The 18,408-nt window shown below is 34.5% G+C and overlaps 1 protein-coding gene across 5 annotated transcripts in view; it reads left to right on the forward strand.

Moving 5' to 3' along the window:
• Window positions 1-18,408, forward strand: part of KCNH7 (potassium voltage-gated channel subfamily H member 7) — a 223,054-nt gene that overhangs the window by 118,839 nt on the left and 85,807 nt on the right. For all 5 annotated transcript variants that reach the window (XM_064661045.1, XM_064661044.1, XM_064661048.1 and 2 more), the window contains exon 3: window positions 11,092-11,247. In XM_064661045.1, the coding sequence (XP_064517115.1) occupies window positions 11,092-11,247 (156 nt within the window). The remainder of the gene's footprint in view (window positions 1-11,091; window positions 11,248-18,408) is intronic.

Consider the following 18,408-nt stretch of genomic DNA (forward strand, 5'->3'; position numbering starts at 1 on the left):
CATACCTCTCAGTTTGCACGGATGTGTATTTACTTTCTCCATTCTCCATTCACTATGTGGCCTTTAATTTGTATTTATTACACTTACTTTTGCATTCAATGCAGATGGATTTGCAGCTAAGATGTTAAGAACCTTTGAATTGTTACTCATTAGTTATTTAATTCTCATTAAGAATTCCAATTTTTCATTCATATATTTGTCTTACTTCTCTTCCCAATTATTTCTGCTTATGTTTTTCTCAACCATAGAAAATTAACCATGTAGAAGAACCACTATTTTACTGCTTGGGAATGTTCTTTGTTTGTCTACGCTAATTGCAATCAGGTCATGAAAATTACCCCTAGGGCAGTCATGAACTTCTAGTCCAGTAAGTTATTCATATTTATTAGTTCTAATGAGAGCTTAAATTAAAAATACATTATTTTGGTCGTGAAGACTTTTCACTGGGAAACAGGTTTTTTCTTTTTACAAAAATTTAATATTTTACTGATGTTTTTCACAAACTTTCAGTGCATACCTCTCCCACCACATTTATTTATATGCATTCAAAATCCCATGATTTCATGCTACTAAGAACTCCCAAATGCCACTACTTTGTTTTTCCTGGGAGGTTACATCCACTTACTTTACGATCTCAGTAGCTTGAACACTCTCATCAGCTTTCAGCATTGACTTCTTACTAGTGAGGGTTTCCAGATCATTGTCTCTGTTACCAGGACCTTATGATGGCTACTTTATACAACAAGAATCTCTCATTTTGTGTCCGGCTGTTCTCCCCCTTTAGAGACATTTTGCTGGTTACAGTTAAGTACTATAATGCACAAAATGACTTTACATTTGACCCTGATGACTCTTAAATTTTTCTTTTTTACAAGTTCGGGGTTTGTGTATTTCAAGCTACTCATGATCAAATCACTTATAAAGTATCAGGAAGGGTATGTTTCCATGAGTATGATTTTCCAAGAGTATGATTTCCATGAGAAAGGCATCTATATATAGAAAGTGGTACTCCTTCCACTTGGCCAATGGAACTGAATGTACATTGCACTTGTGAAAATTTGCAGAAATGACAGCATTTCTCTTTTGCCTCAGGGAACCTGCTGTTGATCTGTTTTTCTATATCACCCTTCATACTGTACGGTCATTTATTGCTGCCTTCTTTTTGGTATCTATTGAGAACTACATCACAAAAATACCCAAACCTTAATGTCCCTGAAATGGCACAGTGTAAGTGCCAACAGAATTCTGGATCACTCTTTTATGTCACAGTGTATTCTGGACCAATACCTTGAACAAATGAAACAAAATACTGAAATGGAGTTCTGCCTTCATTTTTTTCCCCTTTTATTTCCTCCTTTTTTTTGTTCCATTCTGCTTTGTGAGGTTATTCAGTTAGTTCTTAAAATAGTTTATGTAGTTTAATTTGGGGAAATAAATGAGGTTACTTTTGCCAAAAAAGTCTTTATCTGCACATTTTCTGCAAGATGGGCAATATTCAACAAACCTGAGATCCCTTTTCTCATGAACATAATAAGACATTTTTCAGCTGAATGCCCAGAGGTGCATAGCTTCTAATGAGGGTTTAGAAGAGAATATCTCGGAGGAAAAAGAGAACTAGAGAGATGGAAAGAAAGAATGATTGAGGGGAAAAAATAAAGAAAAAAGGCATCTACAATTTTAACACACATAATTAAATACTTGCTAACTCTTGGCCAAATGTCTAAAAAAAAAGAAGCTAGAACCATTAATTCTCAGCTAGTTGGTTTTTAAAGATTTTTGTATAAGGTATATTTAACTTTAAAATCATAACAATGTTTGTAAGCAGACATTAAGGTTCTGTAGTTCTTTATTTTTCTTTTAAAAAATGTGAGAGAAAAATTTTCCTACCATTGTATTTCACCTTGAGCTATACATCTGGTATTCGTTCAGTGCAAAGCTTTAAGTAAGCTTAGTGAAAATATGAATGAAAATAGCCAAAGTATTTTCACAATGAAATCCAGTTGTTTTCAAACTATTCTAATTGCACATAATTTCACTGAATTCATGAAATTCCTATTTCAATGACCTTCCTTTATTAAAAATTTTCTGTCTTGACAAAAACAGAAAAATAATTGAAAAATTACTTAAACTAATATGTAAATGCCTGTTGATACAACTGAAAACATAATGCTTCATTATTATTACTTGGGCAAAGTTATTAACTTTTTTTCACCCACCTCTTCAAATTCAGGAAAGAATTTGATCTTTCATCACTGACCTTTCTCAAGTGGTATTGATTTTTATCCAATGACATTGGGCATTGGTAATTTTATATTAGTCACATATTGGAATACTCTATGTTTTATGACATTACATTCTGGATTTTCCTTTGTTAATAGACAAAACTCTAGTCAAGTATATCCACATTTTATTACCTAACAAAAAGCTCTTCTTTAAAAATATCCCCAATTCAAGTGCAGCTGAGGAAACAGTGGATTTTACTTCACTCTTAATCCTGAAAAATTACTTTTTAATGTATTTTCAGTAAAATGAGCATTTTGAAATACTATTTTTTTTCTCACAGGAATATAGTGTGCAACATAGAAAAAAATCTTGATGTTGTCCTTTAAAAATAACAAAAAATTAATTTTGAAAATGTCTAAGTGAAATATTTCAGTTTCTCTCTTTCTAAAATAGCACTGTTATTTGCAACATTTCCCTGATAAAAGGTTGAGTTTTGAAATCCATCAAGTGCAGTATATCCTGCATTTACTATAACTATACTGCAAGTGTCCATAAAACAAGCGTTCATACTAAGAAAACAAGATAAGAAGCATTGGACTTGCTTCATTCATATAGTCTGTAACATGTATAACGCAAAAACATCAAAAATCCTCTTCAGCTATTCAACAATTAATTTGCAAAGAGTTTACAGGTTTAACAATAATTTCTTTTCATAGATGTAGCTCTCTGTGCAACCTTCCAAATCTGACTGCTTAGCGACTTTACATAGGTGCAAGAAACAGGGCACAAGATGCTTAACTGTGTTTGCAGAGACAGGAATATTCTTCTTAACATGTCAGAGACATTGCTTTTCAGAAGCAATACTATTTGCTGTGCACCTCTGGAAGAAACAGACAACGTGTAACAGAAATTTTAGACTACGTTTAGGGTCTAAATGATTCCAGGTAACACCCATTTTTGAATGTACCAGCTTAACAAACACCAGTAATAAGAACCCATATAGAAAACAATTTCAGACTCAGCTTTCAGCCCACTATGCATGTGTAAGAGTGTATCTCTGAGAATGATCAGCTAGAGAGTGTTCAAGACTGACTAGGAATTGGGCCTCCTGCCTTCAGTCTGTACTCTGGATAAACTCCCTCCGACAAAATTCAAGTGTAGTTTTAAGGTGAGCTGAGACAGAAAGAAAAAAGCCTATCTTGCAATTTCTAGACCAGCTGTGGTTTCAATAAAATGATTCTACATGCAGCCTGGAACCTAAATAAGGCTTTACCCTTCCATATACATTTTTCACCACTTTTCATTCTATGGTCTTTTATTGGTCTCTTCCTTATAGACATACATCATCACTGGTTGTTTATTTTTCATTTCCTTTTTCTTTCTTTGCCAAATATTTAATTGCTCTACATCCTCTGTACACACTTATATATGCTTAAAAAACAAAGCATTAGGAAACTGTCCTCCTATTAAAAATGCTGTCAGCATTACAATTAGTCACCATAGCCTACTAGTGTAGGTGTAGATATTATAATTAGGAGGCTAGCAATAATTGTATCAACTCAGTTGCATAAGAAATGCTGGTGTGAGCAGTTGAACAGTATTTATCTACCAATTTAATTATTTTATAAATGGTATTAAAGGGAGAGCAAATGAGATTTTCATATATACCAGTCCAGTAAAGAACTTGTCCACAGGTTCCAGAGGGTAATTTTTTCCTTAGTTTGTTAGTTCAAAAATTCTTCCTTCACCTCTCAACAGTGTAAGTTAATACCTTACAACATCTAAATGGTCCTATAAATCAAATCTTAGTATCAGCAACCATTTCAGTGACAGAATGAATATCTACTTGCTAAAGAGGGTGGAGTAAAATGTCAAAGTAAGTTTCATTTAATCAGTGTAAGCTCCCTAATAAATATCAGCCAAATATACTCTTCTTGTTTCTATCCATCCTCCTTAAAAATAGCTATTCAACTGAAAAGGGATATAATGCATTTCAACCTGCCATCTATTTTTAGTTGTTCTCTGCAGTGAATCTTTTAGAAGAGACAGTTACACAGATACGTCTGCAGCATGTTTAATAGGAAGCTTGTGAATTCCTCATCCTTGCCACTCAAGGTAGCTCATTTTCAGTCAGATGGAAATGGAAAATAGTGACACAAAGACATAGAAGATACAGGAAAAGATAAAGAGAATTGTACAACCCATTGCCCAAAGTTCTCTGTGGAAATATACAAGACACATTTTAATACTGCAGGGCTGTTATCTGCTAATTGAATTGTAAAAATGGGATCAAGAGTTTCTTTGTGTTATCCTTAATTTCTTTATTCATTTTTGATGCTGCTTTGGTTAAAACACTTCTATGCCTCAGTCCTAACATTTTTGAAGAAAGTAAAATTATACTTGTACACTTCAAAGGGCAGCAACAGGCAGGACTTGCAATGCAACCTGGGATTCCTGGAATAGGTGCTCTTTATGGCTACAAAGATAATCATCTTTAGTCTTAGCATCAAGTTTCCTCCTATTCTTCATGTGTGCAGCTACACAACAAATGTGGGACGGGGAGGAACGGAACATCCAAGGGGTATCCTTTCCTTTAGAGGCAAAGTTTTGGCAAAATTTAAATAGTTTTTCTAAAAATCAGATGTCTCCAAAGATCTGAATAAATGACAGAAGGAAAGAGTTGCAGGTAAAACAAGCCAGAAGTATTTGTCTGATATTTCTTTCATGGGATTATTACTGAGTTGAGCAAGTAGTTACATGGTATCTGTCTCCAGTGATTCGTTTGTACAGCATGAAACACTGGGAAATATTCTCAGGGTAGATTCAGTCATTCTTGCACTCATTTTTATTGTATAAACAGTAAGAACAAGTTCTGAAAATCTGTTAGTAAACAGTTTTAATTGACACAAAAATGGGTTTGCAAAGGTATTTGGAGCCCTTTAACATAATAACATTTGAAATTCTGCATGACTATTTTCAATATAGCACTACAGGAATAGAGTTCTTATTATGATTTGAGAAAGAAAGCAAACCTTTGCAGTAAGTAGACTGAAAACAATATTCCTTTTGACATACTGCATTGTTCCTGGCTTGTGCTTGAATAGAAATGCAAAGAATAGATTTTCATCCCTCGATTGGTCATGTTGAGTCCTCACATCACAATACACATCATGCTTCATTATTTGACAAACTGGCTTTTCTTGAATATTCATTGCACATCCCCAGTGCAATTGTCCCTAAATGCCAACTAAACCTCAACTAATACACTGTTTGCTTAGAGTGGACCTCAAAGCAGAGGTAAATAGGCTTCTGAATTTTAAGCATAAAGGAAACGACTTTCTTCAGTGATAAGTCACAGAAACCACACAAGGCAAAGCAAATATTCCGTGGGTACTGTTTTTCTTCCAATTTCATTTTTTTGTCTATAACCTTTCAAGAATAGAAGATGCTTTGCTTTACTGGTCTCATTATTAAATTACCACCAGTCATTTTCAAGTGTCATTCTTCTGCACCATTCACAGCTTGATGAAAGCATTTGTTTGCTAAAACAAGTTTTTAAACCTGTTTGTTACCAGAATCTTGACAACGCATAGAAAAAAGTTTTGGCTTACTTCCATTTCTTTTTTTAAAGTTTGGCTGAAAGTAACTATGGAACAACAGGGAATAAGGTCACTATTCCAGATCACACACGAAGCTGTATCAAGTATGGATATTCTGTTTATCCTTAGGGCATTTCAAGAATACAAAAGTCTTAGCAACAGTGTACAACAGACAGCCTAAAGCCCACAGCCTCAGCCTTCGTGAATGTACACACAAAGCAGGACAGTCTTTCTCTTCCCAAGATCAGCACATATTTTTCATTTAATTAAATTCCCTTTAATTTCTGCCTGGACAGGTACTACCGTGCACCTGAATAAACAGAGCAAACAACTTTCCAAGACTTGTCTCATGCTGAAAGAAGTAGAAAGTGATGCTTTTTTTTTGGCCACTAGGAAGGAAGGAAGGAAGGAAGAGAATATTGGATTTGGGAAGCTAAGGAGTTAGTAGAAAGTCATGCTTTGGCTTTTCATCCCAAAGATGAAGATTCCATGATGGACAGGCACAGCCAGAGAAGGTCTTCTGATCTTCCACATTAATTCTCCCTCACATTACGTCTATTTTCTTTTCCCAGGGAAGTTCTTATTAACATTGGGCAATCTCCATAAGCCATGCTATGATGAAGGGATGACTAAGGCTATAAACATGGACACAAGATTACAAAATGTCATTTGTTATGTTCTTTGTATTTATGGAAGTCAACTTTTCCTTAACAGAGGAATATTAAGTTTCTACTTAGTATAACAGTGATCAGACTCTAATAATATCGCAGTAACTAGTCAAAAATGAAACTATGAAAATGGTATTTCACCTTATTACTAAGAAAATGGGAACTATGCAGACTCTTCTGTCCCCCTTTTCAGTAAAATGGCAGTAGAATTAAGACTAAACTTAGCACACAATTGAATATGAAACACATTCAGTTGTATTTCTACTATAATTGATAGTTCTAAGTTTGTGCCTCTGAGAGAAGGCATTTTTAGCATTTGTTTTGATGACAAAATGTGAATTCTATTGAGGGAAGTAGAGAGTAGCTATTTCCAAAATTAAAAATACTGATAATTTAATAAAAGTGCAAAGAATCCCCAGCTTCCTTCTCTTACCCCTGTATTATCATAAAATCTTGCAGAAACGTCTCATTAAGAGATGCTTTCAAGCAGCAAGCAAGACTGCGTAGATCTGGAAATGTACAGTATCTCTGCTTCCCATTTTTTACTGTCTTTGGTCTTTGTCTCATAGGCAGGTTGTTGTTGGCTCTTCTTTTGTTCTGTTTTGATTTATTCTTTGTCACCTTCAATTTTAAATGAACAGAAGTGGATATGGCTTGTACAGACACCTACAGTGGACTACTTGTAGGTCATAGAAATAAAAAATTATCACAATCCTAGAAAACCCTTGTATGAGGTCACTCTGCCCAAAAATTTATATATGCACACAGAGGACATGTTCAACATTTTTCTTTCCATTGTCTTAGTCAGTTGTCTATAGCAGCTCTAGTAACAAAAAATATCTGAGAAATCATAAATTATTTGTCACAGGGAGCCAAGATTGGTTCCAAACTATGTTGGAACTAGTTTTAGCCCTATGAAGCCTGTCCACAAATTTGTAGAGTGGAGGAGTCTGAATTTTTTAATGGTGAAATGCAGATAGCAACTGTCAAACCCATTCAGGGCAAGAGGATTGCAGAACCATCCTGTAGAACAATGACGGATCTGGAAGGGTCCCTGCTGTGTGAAACATGAGACTTCTGCAGAATTAAGACAATTACCTAAATGCCAATGTCTTGTTTTTCAGAGATCCTTTCAGCTTGGCATATGTAATGGCCTGTGAGATTTTCTTCCTAGGAAGGTTGAATCAAAATTGCTGTTTGGAATGTGTCATTTTTCAAAGTTTGCTTGTCAAAGTTTTTCATATGAGAATTTGGAATGCCTTCGATGTTGTATTAATTGTATTGTCCTCTCCAAATTGCTTATAAATGGAGCTTTTACAATTCAAATAAATGAATGCAATTGTATCTAGAAGATGCAGTCTGATAAAAATCTGTCCTAAAATCTTCTATAGAAAATCACTGGAAGGCTAAATAGATTTTATGAACCAGATTAATTGGTTTTATGTGCTTGTTTTGTGCTCCTGAAGAAAGTCAACTTTAAACACTATGCAGACATATTTAGATAGGCTTTGCTTCATCAGAATTGCACAAATGGTGTAATATATCCTTATACAACCCTAATATGCCCTAAATCTTTATTTCTTAAATATTTATTGTCACTTATGTATACATTTTGGCAGTTATTTCTTTCACACCAGTCTGTCTGGTCTTGTGAAATCATACTGTTGAATACATAACCACAGAATCATACATCATATTCACACAGCAAATAGGGGAGAGAAATCTGTTTTTTCCATGTGGATATTTTGCCATTATTTTAATTAGATGAAGCAGTTGGCTTAACAACGGCCTAAATAAAAGGAAACAAGTTCTTATATCCATGAAATTCAAGCTGACAAGAAAATACCCAGCTTTTCCTCTATCACCTCCAGTGATTATAATGAGAGAGCAAAACAGGTGTATTTCATGGTTACTCCTCAGTAGTAATCTTGAGAAAATCCTGATATATTGCTGGATATTTAATCTATTAATTATAAAGATATCATTTTCTTAATTGTTCTGATTAAAACATCCATTTGCCCTGTGCTGTTAGATGAGAAATGCAAATGCCAAAAACTTCATTACCATTTTTATTGCTCATCAGAAGCATTTCTTACTTTCAAAATATTCAGTATAGAGACAAAACAGGGAAAACATGCTGAGTGCAATGAAGAGCAGTGGGATGCCAGAGTGCAAATACTGAATAAGATTGTTTATAAACAATCTACTTCTTCTTATTTCTTTATTGCCGTCACCTCTACAAGTCAAAGCTTTCTGAATTTGCCAATATTCTTTCTCAGTATCCAGTCTTCATTTTCAATCACACTAAAATATTCCTTGCTGTTTTGAATTTTTTATTTCTTTATTGCCATTTTAATAGAGATAGATACTGATAAGTGCATAGCAGATAACAACTTCTGTGCTGAAGACAAACACTGACAGTGACTGCAACTGTTGTATTTTGGTTAACTCACAGAATTCCACTTACAATCATGCACACAAAGTAAATGTTCTCTGCCTCTTAAAAAGCCCAGGCTTCTTGGAAAAACTTCAGACTAATGAACTACAGTGGACTTAGTAGCCTGTGATGCATTTTTTCTTCAAGGGAACCAGATGAACCTTTCCCATTTTTTATTCCCCAAATATTTTTACTTACAGTTTAAATTTTTAACTCTGGCTCTTTTTGCCATGTTCTTAAGCTGTGGATTGTTAAACAGCTTCTGCATGTCCCCAGAGATGTGAATCCCTAGCTCCAGTGCAAATGAAGTTTGTAAATATTTGAGGGCGGAATGTTCTACATAAATGGGAGATAGTGTTATTACTTAGCACTGTGGGAAGCATTTCAAAAGCTGAAACGTCCTTGCCTTCAAAAGCAGAATAGTTTTTAAAGGAGTCTGAGACTCCTCATCATCCTCCTTTGCAAAAGCTGATAGCCATTTGACTTACTGAAGTTCAGTTTTCTTCAAAGCCATGCGTGCCTCAGCCCAGCCCCATTCCCAGATATTGGGTATATCTGCTCAGCCTATAAACCTGCATGTCAAAACATAGCCTATATAATTTCCTTCGAAGGAAATTATATCAATAAATATATCAATAAATATAATTTTGACTGTTTAAACTAAATATGTATTAGTATTAGCTAGCCAAACCCACAAAGATTATTCTAAATTCTCTTCAGAGCCTCTGTTTAACAAGTCTATGTTACAATGGTTGGCCTGCAGCACTTCTATTTTTAGCTCTAATGGAACAGTCTTAAATTGCTTATTTTCTGTTTACTAAAGACATTGAGCCTGTAACCATGGAAACAGTGGCAAGTGCCACAGCTTAACTGTTTTATTAAATGGATGGAAGGTGCAGCTGCAAAACTTGAAAGGCCAGCATGTCAATTTTATACATAACTCAAATTGCCACATATACCACATTACAGCAAGTACTACATTAAATATAAGGAGCCAGAATCTGGTCTTGGTTATAGCGATGTAAATCTTCCTATGTCTCTCCTTACTCTCCTTGTGCTCCTTATTCTTTTGCAACCCAGATCAGGGTCTGTTTTTGTCAAATTGCACAGCCTGTCAAGTTTCAGTGATTACTGCATTTGACTGCATGAACTGCAGATGATGTACACTAAACTAGCGCCTAGTTAACATGGAAAGACACCATCTCACAGTTGTGTTTGCATGAAGCTTTTAGCTCATACTCTATTGCTTACAGCAATAACACTGTTTTTGGAACCACTATGTTCTGTAACGTTAATAGAAGGAATTAAATCAAAACTAATGACCTTGTCAAATGAAACTCCTGAAGTTATAGTGGAAAAATTAACACAAAAATCCTTTACATTTGTAATTAGGCTTTTACATGAGAACATTCTGAGCACTGGCGGTGTTGAAAAATTTCACCCTCTGTTAGTTTCAGCATAAGCTGAGTGTGCTCCATATATATGAAAACTAGGGTATTCTTAAATTCATACTTAAAAGTGTGTATAACAGTTAAATCAAATACTTCTGAAAAAATATTGAAAATTATTAGCACAGTTTAGAAGAATTTTGTGATAGAGTATAAAACCCCATAGGATTGAACAACAAATATCATTTTTAACACAAACCTTATCGTTTTACAGCCCCCAAAAGATCAAGAGCTAAAATAAGAAGAGTGGTATATTTACATCCATAAATACTTAATGCATGACTCATACTGTGTAATAGAACCAAAAGCTTGAAAAACGTTTGACATTTAGAAGAATCAGGTTCTGCTTTCTTCACAAGTATTGTGCTTGGAACAGTGTTCACATTGCTACTTTTGGTGTTAAATGTCTCCATATTGCAAGTGTGTCTATAAAGGCACTTCCAGTGAACAAAAACCCAAAAAGTAAAATTGACATTTCAAAGGAGAAACATTTTAGAAAAGATAAGGCTCCAATAAATTGTCAACAGTGGTATTTCTTTTTATGAAAACATTCTTCTTTAAATTAAAGAATATTATATTTGATGCTCAAATATTAAATTCAAAGAAATATTCTTCAATGTCTTTTTGTGTAACTAGAATTACGGCAGTGAAAAAAATGAAGTTTCCTTTCATTTATGTATTTCTTTCTCTTTTTTTTCTTTTTAATCCATCTGCAGGATCTACTTTCATTTGCAACACCCACATAATTCCAGTGAAAAATCAAGAAGGAGTAGCAATGATGTTTATTATTAACTTTGAGTATGTAACAGATGAAGAGAATGTGGCATCTCCCGAGAAGTCCAAGCCTATATTACCATCTAAACTTGTAAATCGTAAGTTACTTATTAAAAGTTCTCTGCTTACCTCTACTCTTATCTGGGAAAGTAATTAATATGGACAATAGGGTTACCAAAGGACGCAATTTCATTGACTGACTCACTTCAAACAGAATCCAAAACAGCAAGTTAAATGTAGCAAACCTACTGCAAGAGGCTGGTAAAATAATCTATCGGATCTTTTGTAGTACTAACAGCATGGATCTTGTGAGTAGTGCTAGGACATATAAATTCATTCAAACTGAAACATTTCAGATAAGTACATTACTCTTGACAAAAGTCAATTATGAACATAAAACTGATAAAAAAGCATTATGACATAGCTGAAATATTTCATCTTAGCCTACTCAAAATTGAATATTACCATTTTACTTTCCCAGTAAAAAATAGTGGTGATGTTTGATTAATAGTTGGTGAAATGTGATTAAATTAGACTAGAAAATATAAAACCTTAAAAAAAAACAGTTAAAACATAACTAAACATCCTGGGTTTATCAAATTGAAGTATTTATATTGACTTGAAGAATATATAGGAAATGCTTTTGTTTTCATTCCACTCTGGAATGTAAGTATTGTCAAAATTAGAATACTCAACATAAAATTCCACTTCTTATACAGCTACACTGTGCAGCTTTCTGTCCCACTATCTGCAGAATGTGAGTTGTTTTGCTGACCTTCACTCTGTGCAGCAACAGCACGTGATCCTTCTGCTTTGCATCTGCACTCACATAATCTGCTCTTACTACAAGATTTCCCAGAACTCATCCCATTTGTACAAGCTCTTAGTAAAGCACAGCATGCTCTAATAGTGAGCATTAACACTTACCCCTGGCTGGCTCAGCACCAGTTGGAAAATACCTTTTCACAGCAAGATAATCTTTAATGCTAGTACGATAAAGGGACCTGGAATCTGAGTATTTTGATTGTTAAATCAACACTTCAGCTTTCTCTAGATAGGAAACAAAGACTGGTACAATCTTCGCTGTGAGAAGCAAGGGGAAAACTCCTGATGTAAGCACTGCACAGTACCTGAATAACCCTACAATGACAGTTGATATTAAACTGTGGCAAAGAAAATTCCCATTACTGGAAGCTTGCAGTCTGCAAAAAATATCACTTTTTTTCAAAAGCCTTTGTAAATATTCTTTAAGATACATATTTAAAATATTGGGGGTTTATACTTCCTTTTCTTATTTTTTTTACAGTGGGTTTTTTTTAATGAATACAGCAGTTGGCTTTTTACTGGAGATATCAAGAAAACACTTTTTCTAGTAATGATACGGTTAAAATCCCATTAAAGGGTATCATGAAAAACAATGAAATTGCATCAGAAGAAAAATTATAAAAAGTACATCAAGTAAACCCTCCTTATATTCTGTTTTTATTTTAGTATGCCATGATTTTGTGAATTTGGAACATCTTACTTCCTCGATTTAAAAAGTAATTTTATAACATAAATAAAATTTTCAGCTTGTCCATGCTTAATGTGGTTGTGTTGACAAAATAGAAGGTAAAATACCAGTTGAGGGAAAAAACCCCAGAGCCTCATGAAAAAGAGCATTTTGCTCTGGTATCTGTGACATATCACTGTACATTTTCAAGTGTTATCACTTGCTGTATTTTAAAGTAAAAAGCTAAAGAGGGAATACGAAAAAAACTCCACTTTGTCAAAACATCCTTTTCTTGTTTTACAGTATTTACACCTGACATACACAAGGGATTTCCTTGCTGAAAGTTCTTGAAAAATGAATAGGTGGGCCTCCAAACTCAGTATATAATAGAGAAACATCAAGGTTCAAAAGGAGGCAAAGAAAGGTGACTTAAACCATTTTCCTGCTAGTGGGGACAGCCAGATGCCAGAAACTGGCAGAAACTAGAGCAGGCACATGGCTGCTCCTATTTCCACCTAGTTGCTTATGGTTTAAGAGCAGACTGTTATGTGGGCAGGATGGGAAGAATGATGATACAAAATAAGCTACGTAGCCAAAAATTCCTCCCGGCAGGGACATTTCTCAAGAAAGAGGCCAAACTATGCAAAACATCCTGAAATAACTGCAAGATATTTTGTATAGTCCAATGATCATTTTAAACTAAAACAGACAAACAAAAGCTTGAAATCTAGAAAAGGCAGAGAGAAACCAATAAGCTAGAAAAGAAGGCAAAAAAAGGTGGATGGTTTACCAGTAAAAACATATTTTTTTAAGCTATGTTCCCAGGATAAGAAAGGCAAAAGGCAGATTCTCCAGGAGGGAGTTAGTTTTTTATTGTCTTACTCTATTTATAACAGGTAAACCAGGTGATCTCTTTTCACTGGATCACACAAAATGAACAGTAATGGGTATTGGTTCAGAAAAAAAAAAAAGGGCAGCAAAGAAAAAAAATCCCTTCAAATCCAGCAACCAATTTAAAGAATATAAATAGAGAGGGAACCAGACACATAACAAGTGCAATACATCTCTGACAAACAACCAAGATAAGCAATGGCTAATGACAAAAGACAAAAGATTTCAGATTACATTAACATCTACTACCCAGAAGCACACAGATCATGAGAGATTTCTTTCCAGAGCTCCTTAAATTGAGTTTTCTCATATTAGAATGCCTTTTCAACATGAGAGCAAATAAAAATGACTGAGTCAGGTTGCAGGAGAGAACTAAAAGTGATTAGGAAACAAATAGATTGCAGTCATTTTCCTGACCCTAGAAAACAAGATAACTCTTCCATACTACCACTCTTCCTCTAATTGATTTATCAAGAGTTGATATAAAAAGTATAAAGTGTAGCTTTGAAAAACCTTTCCTTTCCTCTATAAGCATCTATCCCACAAGTTGCAGCCAACAGTTTTGAACGCTACTGCCTACCACAGGGCTCTAACACAAAGAAAGAAAAAAGCACTTCATGCTGTGGAGAAAAGAGGGATTCCAGTCTGTTAAAGGGCCCTTTGAAAAAATTAAATACCTGTGGAAGGCAACTGACACTTGCTAGGTTGACCTCAGAAACTGCATTTAGCTCTGAATAGGAAGAAAATTAAAAATCTACCAGCTGATTACTGATATTTCAAAAAGCCTTTGTAAGCTCTCTAGGATTCTGAATTTTGTTACACGCCATGATGATGGCTAACACAATTAGCTTCTGATTCAGCATTGGGCTTGGCAGATTATTAAAAAAAGGTATGTTGTCAGGATTTTGATGACCACGTTTGAGTATAAATAGAATTCTTTCTAATCAGGTACTCAAGAGCTCCTATCTTATATGCAGCAAGGGGATGGATAGGTTGTAGTGTGAAAAGTGAAGATAGTGGCTTCACAACATCAGTGTAAAAGTCCTTTTAGCTGATCCTTCTCTTCCCTTTATTCTTTCTTGCAAGAATTTATCACCAGCTCTCAATGGCAGTCAGAACAGCGTATAATCAAATAGAGAAATTTTGGAAGATAGCAGCATTCACTAAGTCTGTAAAGAACTACCAAATCACAGACAACTCTTTTTTCACTCCTTTCTGTTTCATTGCTTTTGTAGTTTGCAACAATTCTATTTTCCAATATATGCCAGTTCTTTAGTAAAACAAATGAAGTCTTTGCTCATATATAACTCTTTCCTTTGGGAGTAAAAAGGTACAGCCCAAAATATTGTCATATCTTTTTGTTTAAACTTCTAATCAAATTTATTTAATACTACATCTGTCCCTTCCTTATATTCAGAGAGATGTGAAAGTTTGTTCTGTACATACTTATTCCAGGCCTGGGTAACAATCTCCAGTGAGAATACATATGTACAATGTGCAGTTAAAGTGAGACTTAAAAAAACTCTTTTCTGCTATAGATGTCCATTCATCATCCAATCTTTCTAAATTTTGTCTCACTTCCAGATGGGAGAATTCTACTCATTGTTACATCAAGTCTTTTCTAATAAGTTTGTTTCCTTTTTGCATTGCCTTTTGTTAGATCATGTAAATGTTTTGTAATTCTAGAAATTAACATCTATACCCAAAGATAAAAACACTTAATAACTTCACCTCACCTCACTCGATCTGTGAAATGCTTGAAGACACAAATACCTGCTTTGTAAGTGAAAGGATATTTGTGCAGCATATTGAAGTGTTAAGATTGATAGTTTTGAGCTACATAAGCCCTAAAAATGGATTTTAATAACCTGTAACCTGGACTCTTCTATCTTATATCTGATAAGACAGCAACATTTGCTTGGTTGTCACTATAACAATAAAAAAATATTCCCATGAATTGTCATTATTCTAACCATTTGCCAAAATTGTATAAAACTTTCATCTTGAACTGAAATAATGCATAAATAATGTATATTTAGCAAGTTACTTTTAGTAAAAGATAAATCCTTCCCTTTAGACTCACTGTAAAAGAAAAAAACCAGAGCTTTTTGTAGACTTTCTAAAACAAACTAAATTAAGAAGAGATGTGATTTTATACCACCTTAGTGAAAAATCCTCTGTGAACACTAATAAATTACAATTTTAATTTGTCTATTTGTAACAGTTGTTAACCAGAATAATTCAGTGTGCTGTACAGACTTCACTAAACAACAGTTTATATTATAAACTCTTAAGCTATGACTTCTGTGTGCAAATATGGCTTTTAAATCACCTGTTGAGGAAAGCGACCCTAAGTGTCCAATTTCATTCCCAAATCTAACAAACTTTCAAATCTGGTATGTTCATCCACTCTGCTATTTTGTGAGGAATTTTTACAGCAATTTAGAGAACTAGCAACATACTAGAAGTACCAGCATATAAGCTAATACTGGTTCCCAAACACAGTAATCATTACCTCATGCGAGAAAGCCCAGAAAGCTATTTGATTAAATGTATAATTGCATTCTGCTGAAGAGGGATATTTGAGGATTCTCTTATCATTTTATTGCTTCAAAATCTATAAGCCTATTAAAGACACCCTGGAATAATTTCTTGTGTTTTTTCCTGTAAAGGAAATGAGAGGATCTGTTATGCATCCAATAAATGGGTACTTTTTGGATAAAGTTCAAATAAAATGAAGAGGCTAAAACCGTAATCAGAAAACCTTTCAAGCACCTTCTTCAAGGTGCTTACTTTTCATCAAGTTTGTCTCTCTCCTGGTCATAGCAATGGAGTTACATCTCAGAAGCAGAGATCACTGCATATGCTGATGTTACAAATAAAACAAGCACAAATGAAATTGAAGTCATGCCTTCCTTTCAGTCAAAGAGTTAGCTCAAAAGAATGCTATTTGCTTTTCTCTGTGCAGAGCACTTTGCTATATAAGTAAGCATAGGAACTTAGTGAAAGATAAGCATATATCTTCCTAAAAATTTTAGGAGAACAACATTGTTGTCCTAAACATACTGTTTGATGCATACAATTTTGCCTCATAGAACATGGCATATATAAGTAATAGTAACCCCCTGACTTTGCCCAAAATGTAATGAATAATTTGTCCAGGTCTTATTTTTAGCTGCACCACTGGGAACAAATTCATCTCAAGTGAGGGCTAGTCAAGAAAAATTGTGTTGAGGAGGACAAAGGTTTCTATCTAGCCAACCAGCTGCATAGTTCTGACAACCCCGGTGTCAATTATGTGTATTTGTCTCCAAGGTAAATTGCAGTAAATGTTAGCTAAACTGGAACAGTGTTATCTCTTAGCAAAGGAATACGGCCAAACACCAATCACCAGTAAAAGACAGAATCTCTGCTACTATCACCTTCAGTGCTCCACAAACACCTAGCAGCCTAAATTAACAGAACAGCCATTGGGATAAACAATTTTTCTTAGTCTCCTTTTACACACAGAGAATTACAAGTGGGGTGGCTGTACTTCTGTTTCCTCGTTATGGTTACTGTTGGGGCTCAGCTTAGAAAGGAAGCCTCCCTGGATTAGCTGTTTGCATTATGGCCTCAGCCAGCCACAGTCACAGCTACCATGCTATATCTTGTAAAAACATTCAGTAAAAAAGATAATCTCTGCTTAAAGAGATTGCAAACAAAAAAGAGGGAATGACACAGCGTTCAGTAGCTTTCATTGGAGGTAACTTGTGCCTACCAGACAGGTCTTCCAGTCCTATATTTTTATTACTTTTTAACAGTATCCTATCTATCTGTTTCTTTCAGGTCATTTAAAATGGGGTTTCTGTGAGGTAACTTGAAGGCTAGGATAATGATTTTGCTAAATCATCCCACAGTATAATACATACCCTCAGGGAAGTATAAAGGTATTGAATTTTGCTTCATTCTCTGGTGGAAGAGAGAGACATGTCTTTCTATTATTCATAATAAGAATTAGCACAGAGAACTTAACACATCTGTGCACTTGCTAAATTGAATTACAGATTTTAACCTTGAAGAGGAAAAATCAAAACTATCAGGGTATCTCAAGCTTACACAAAGTTGACTCTACCAGAAAGCAGAAAAAAATTTCCAATGGATTTCAGAAACTTCCAGACGGACACTGGTCACCAGAAATGTGTGTGGGGGGGTTAATTATTCAACATGGAATACATATTGTTTGAAGATAAGCAAACAAAATAGATCGTTAGGTAAAAATAAGAGAATATACCACCACTGTGTCTTGTTTCTCAGGCATAGAATCCTATCATTATTACTTGGCTATTCAAAGCACCCAGGCAAGCTGGGCATTTCAAAGACCCAAAAGCAACTGGCAAGGACATAGTCTGGGGAATTCTCACCATGAAGTCATGAAATAAGTGAGCCCTATCAGAAATATGAAACTAATACCATATTCTAAACAAATGTTAGTGAATAAAGCCTATTCTTCCTAAAAAAATTATGAATTCTTCAACTTTTCAATACATCTCATCCAAACAATATTGGCATTGCCTAGCAAAAAATGTATCACTAATTAGAGGTTCCATTTAGTGGGAAATAGCATGCTAATCCATATGCATCTACTTTAGTTTTCTGTCTGAAACATTAACCAACTTTAAAACTTGATGATTGGAAACATGTATTGATCTATGTGAAAAAACTTAGTCATTATCAAAATACGTCTTAACTGAATAGTTCTCAAATTTTCCAAATAAAAAGGCAGTGTACTTTCAGAACAACTCTTCGGCATATTACATATATTGTATATGAATTCAAGCTACCTGAATTTACTTTTAGAATGTGTGGAAATTTGATATTCTACCTACTTTTCTTA

Source organism: Pseudopipra pipra, chromosome 7 (assembly GCF_036250125.1).
Source record: "Pseudopipra pipra isolate bDixPip1 chromosome 7, bDixPip1.hap1, whole genome shotgun sequence".
Taxonomy (NCBI): Eukaryota; Metazoa; Chordata; class Aves; order Passeriformes; family Pipridae; genus Pseudopipra; species Pseudopipra pipra.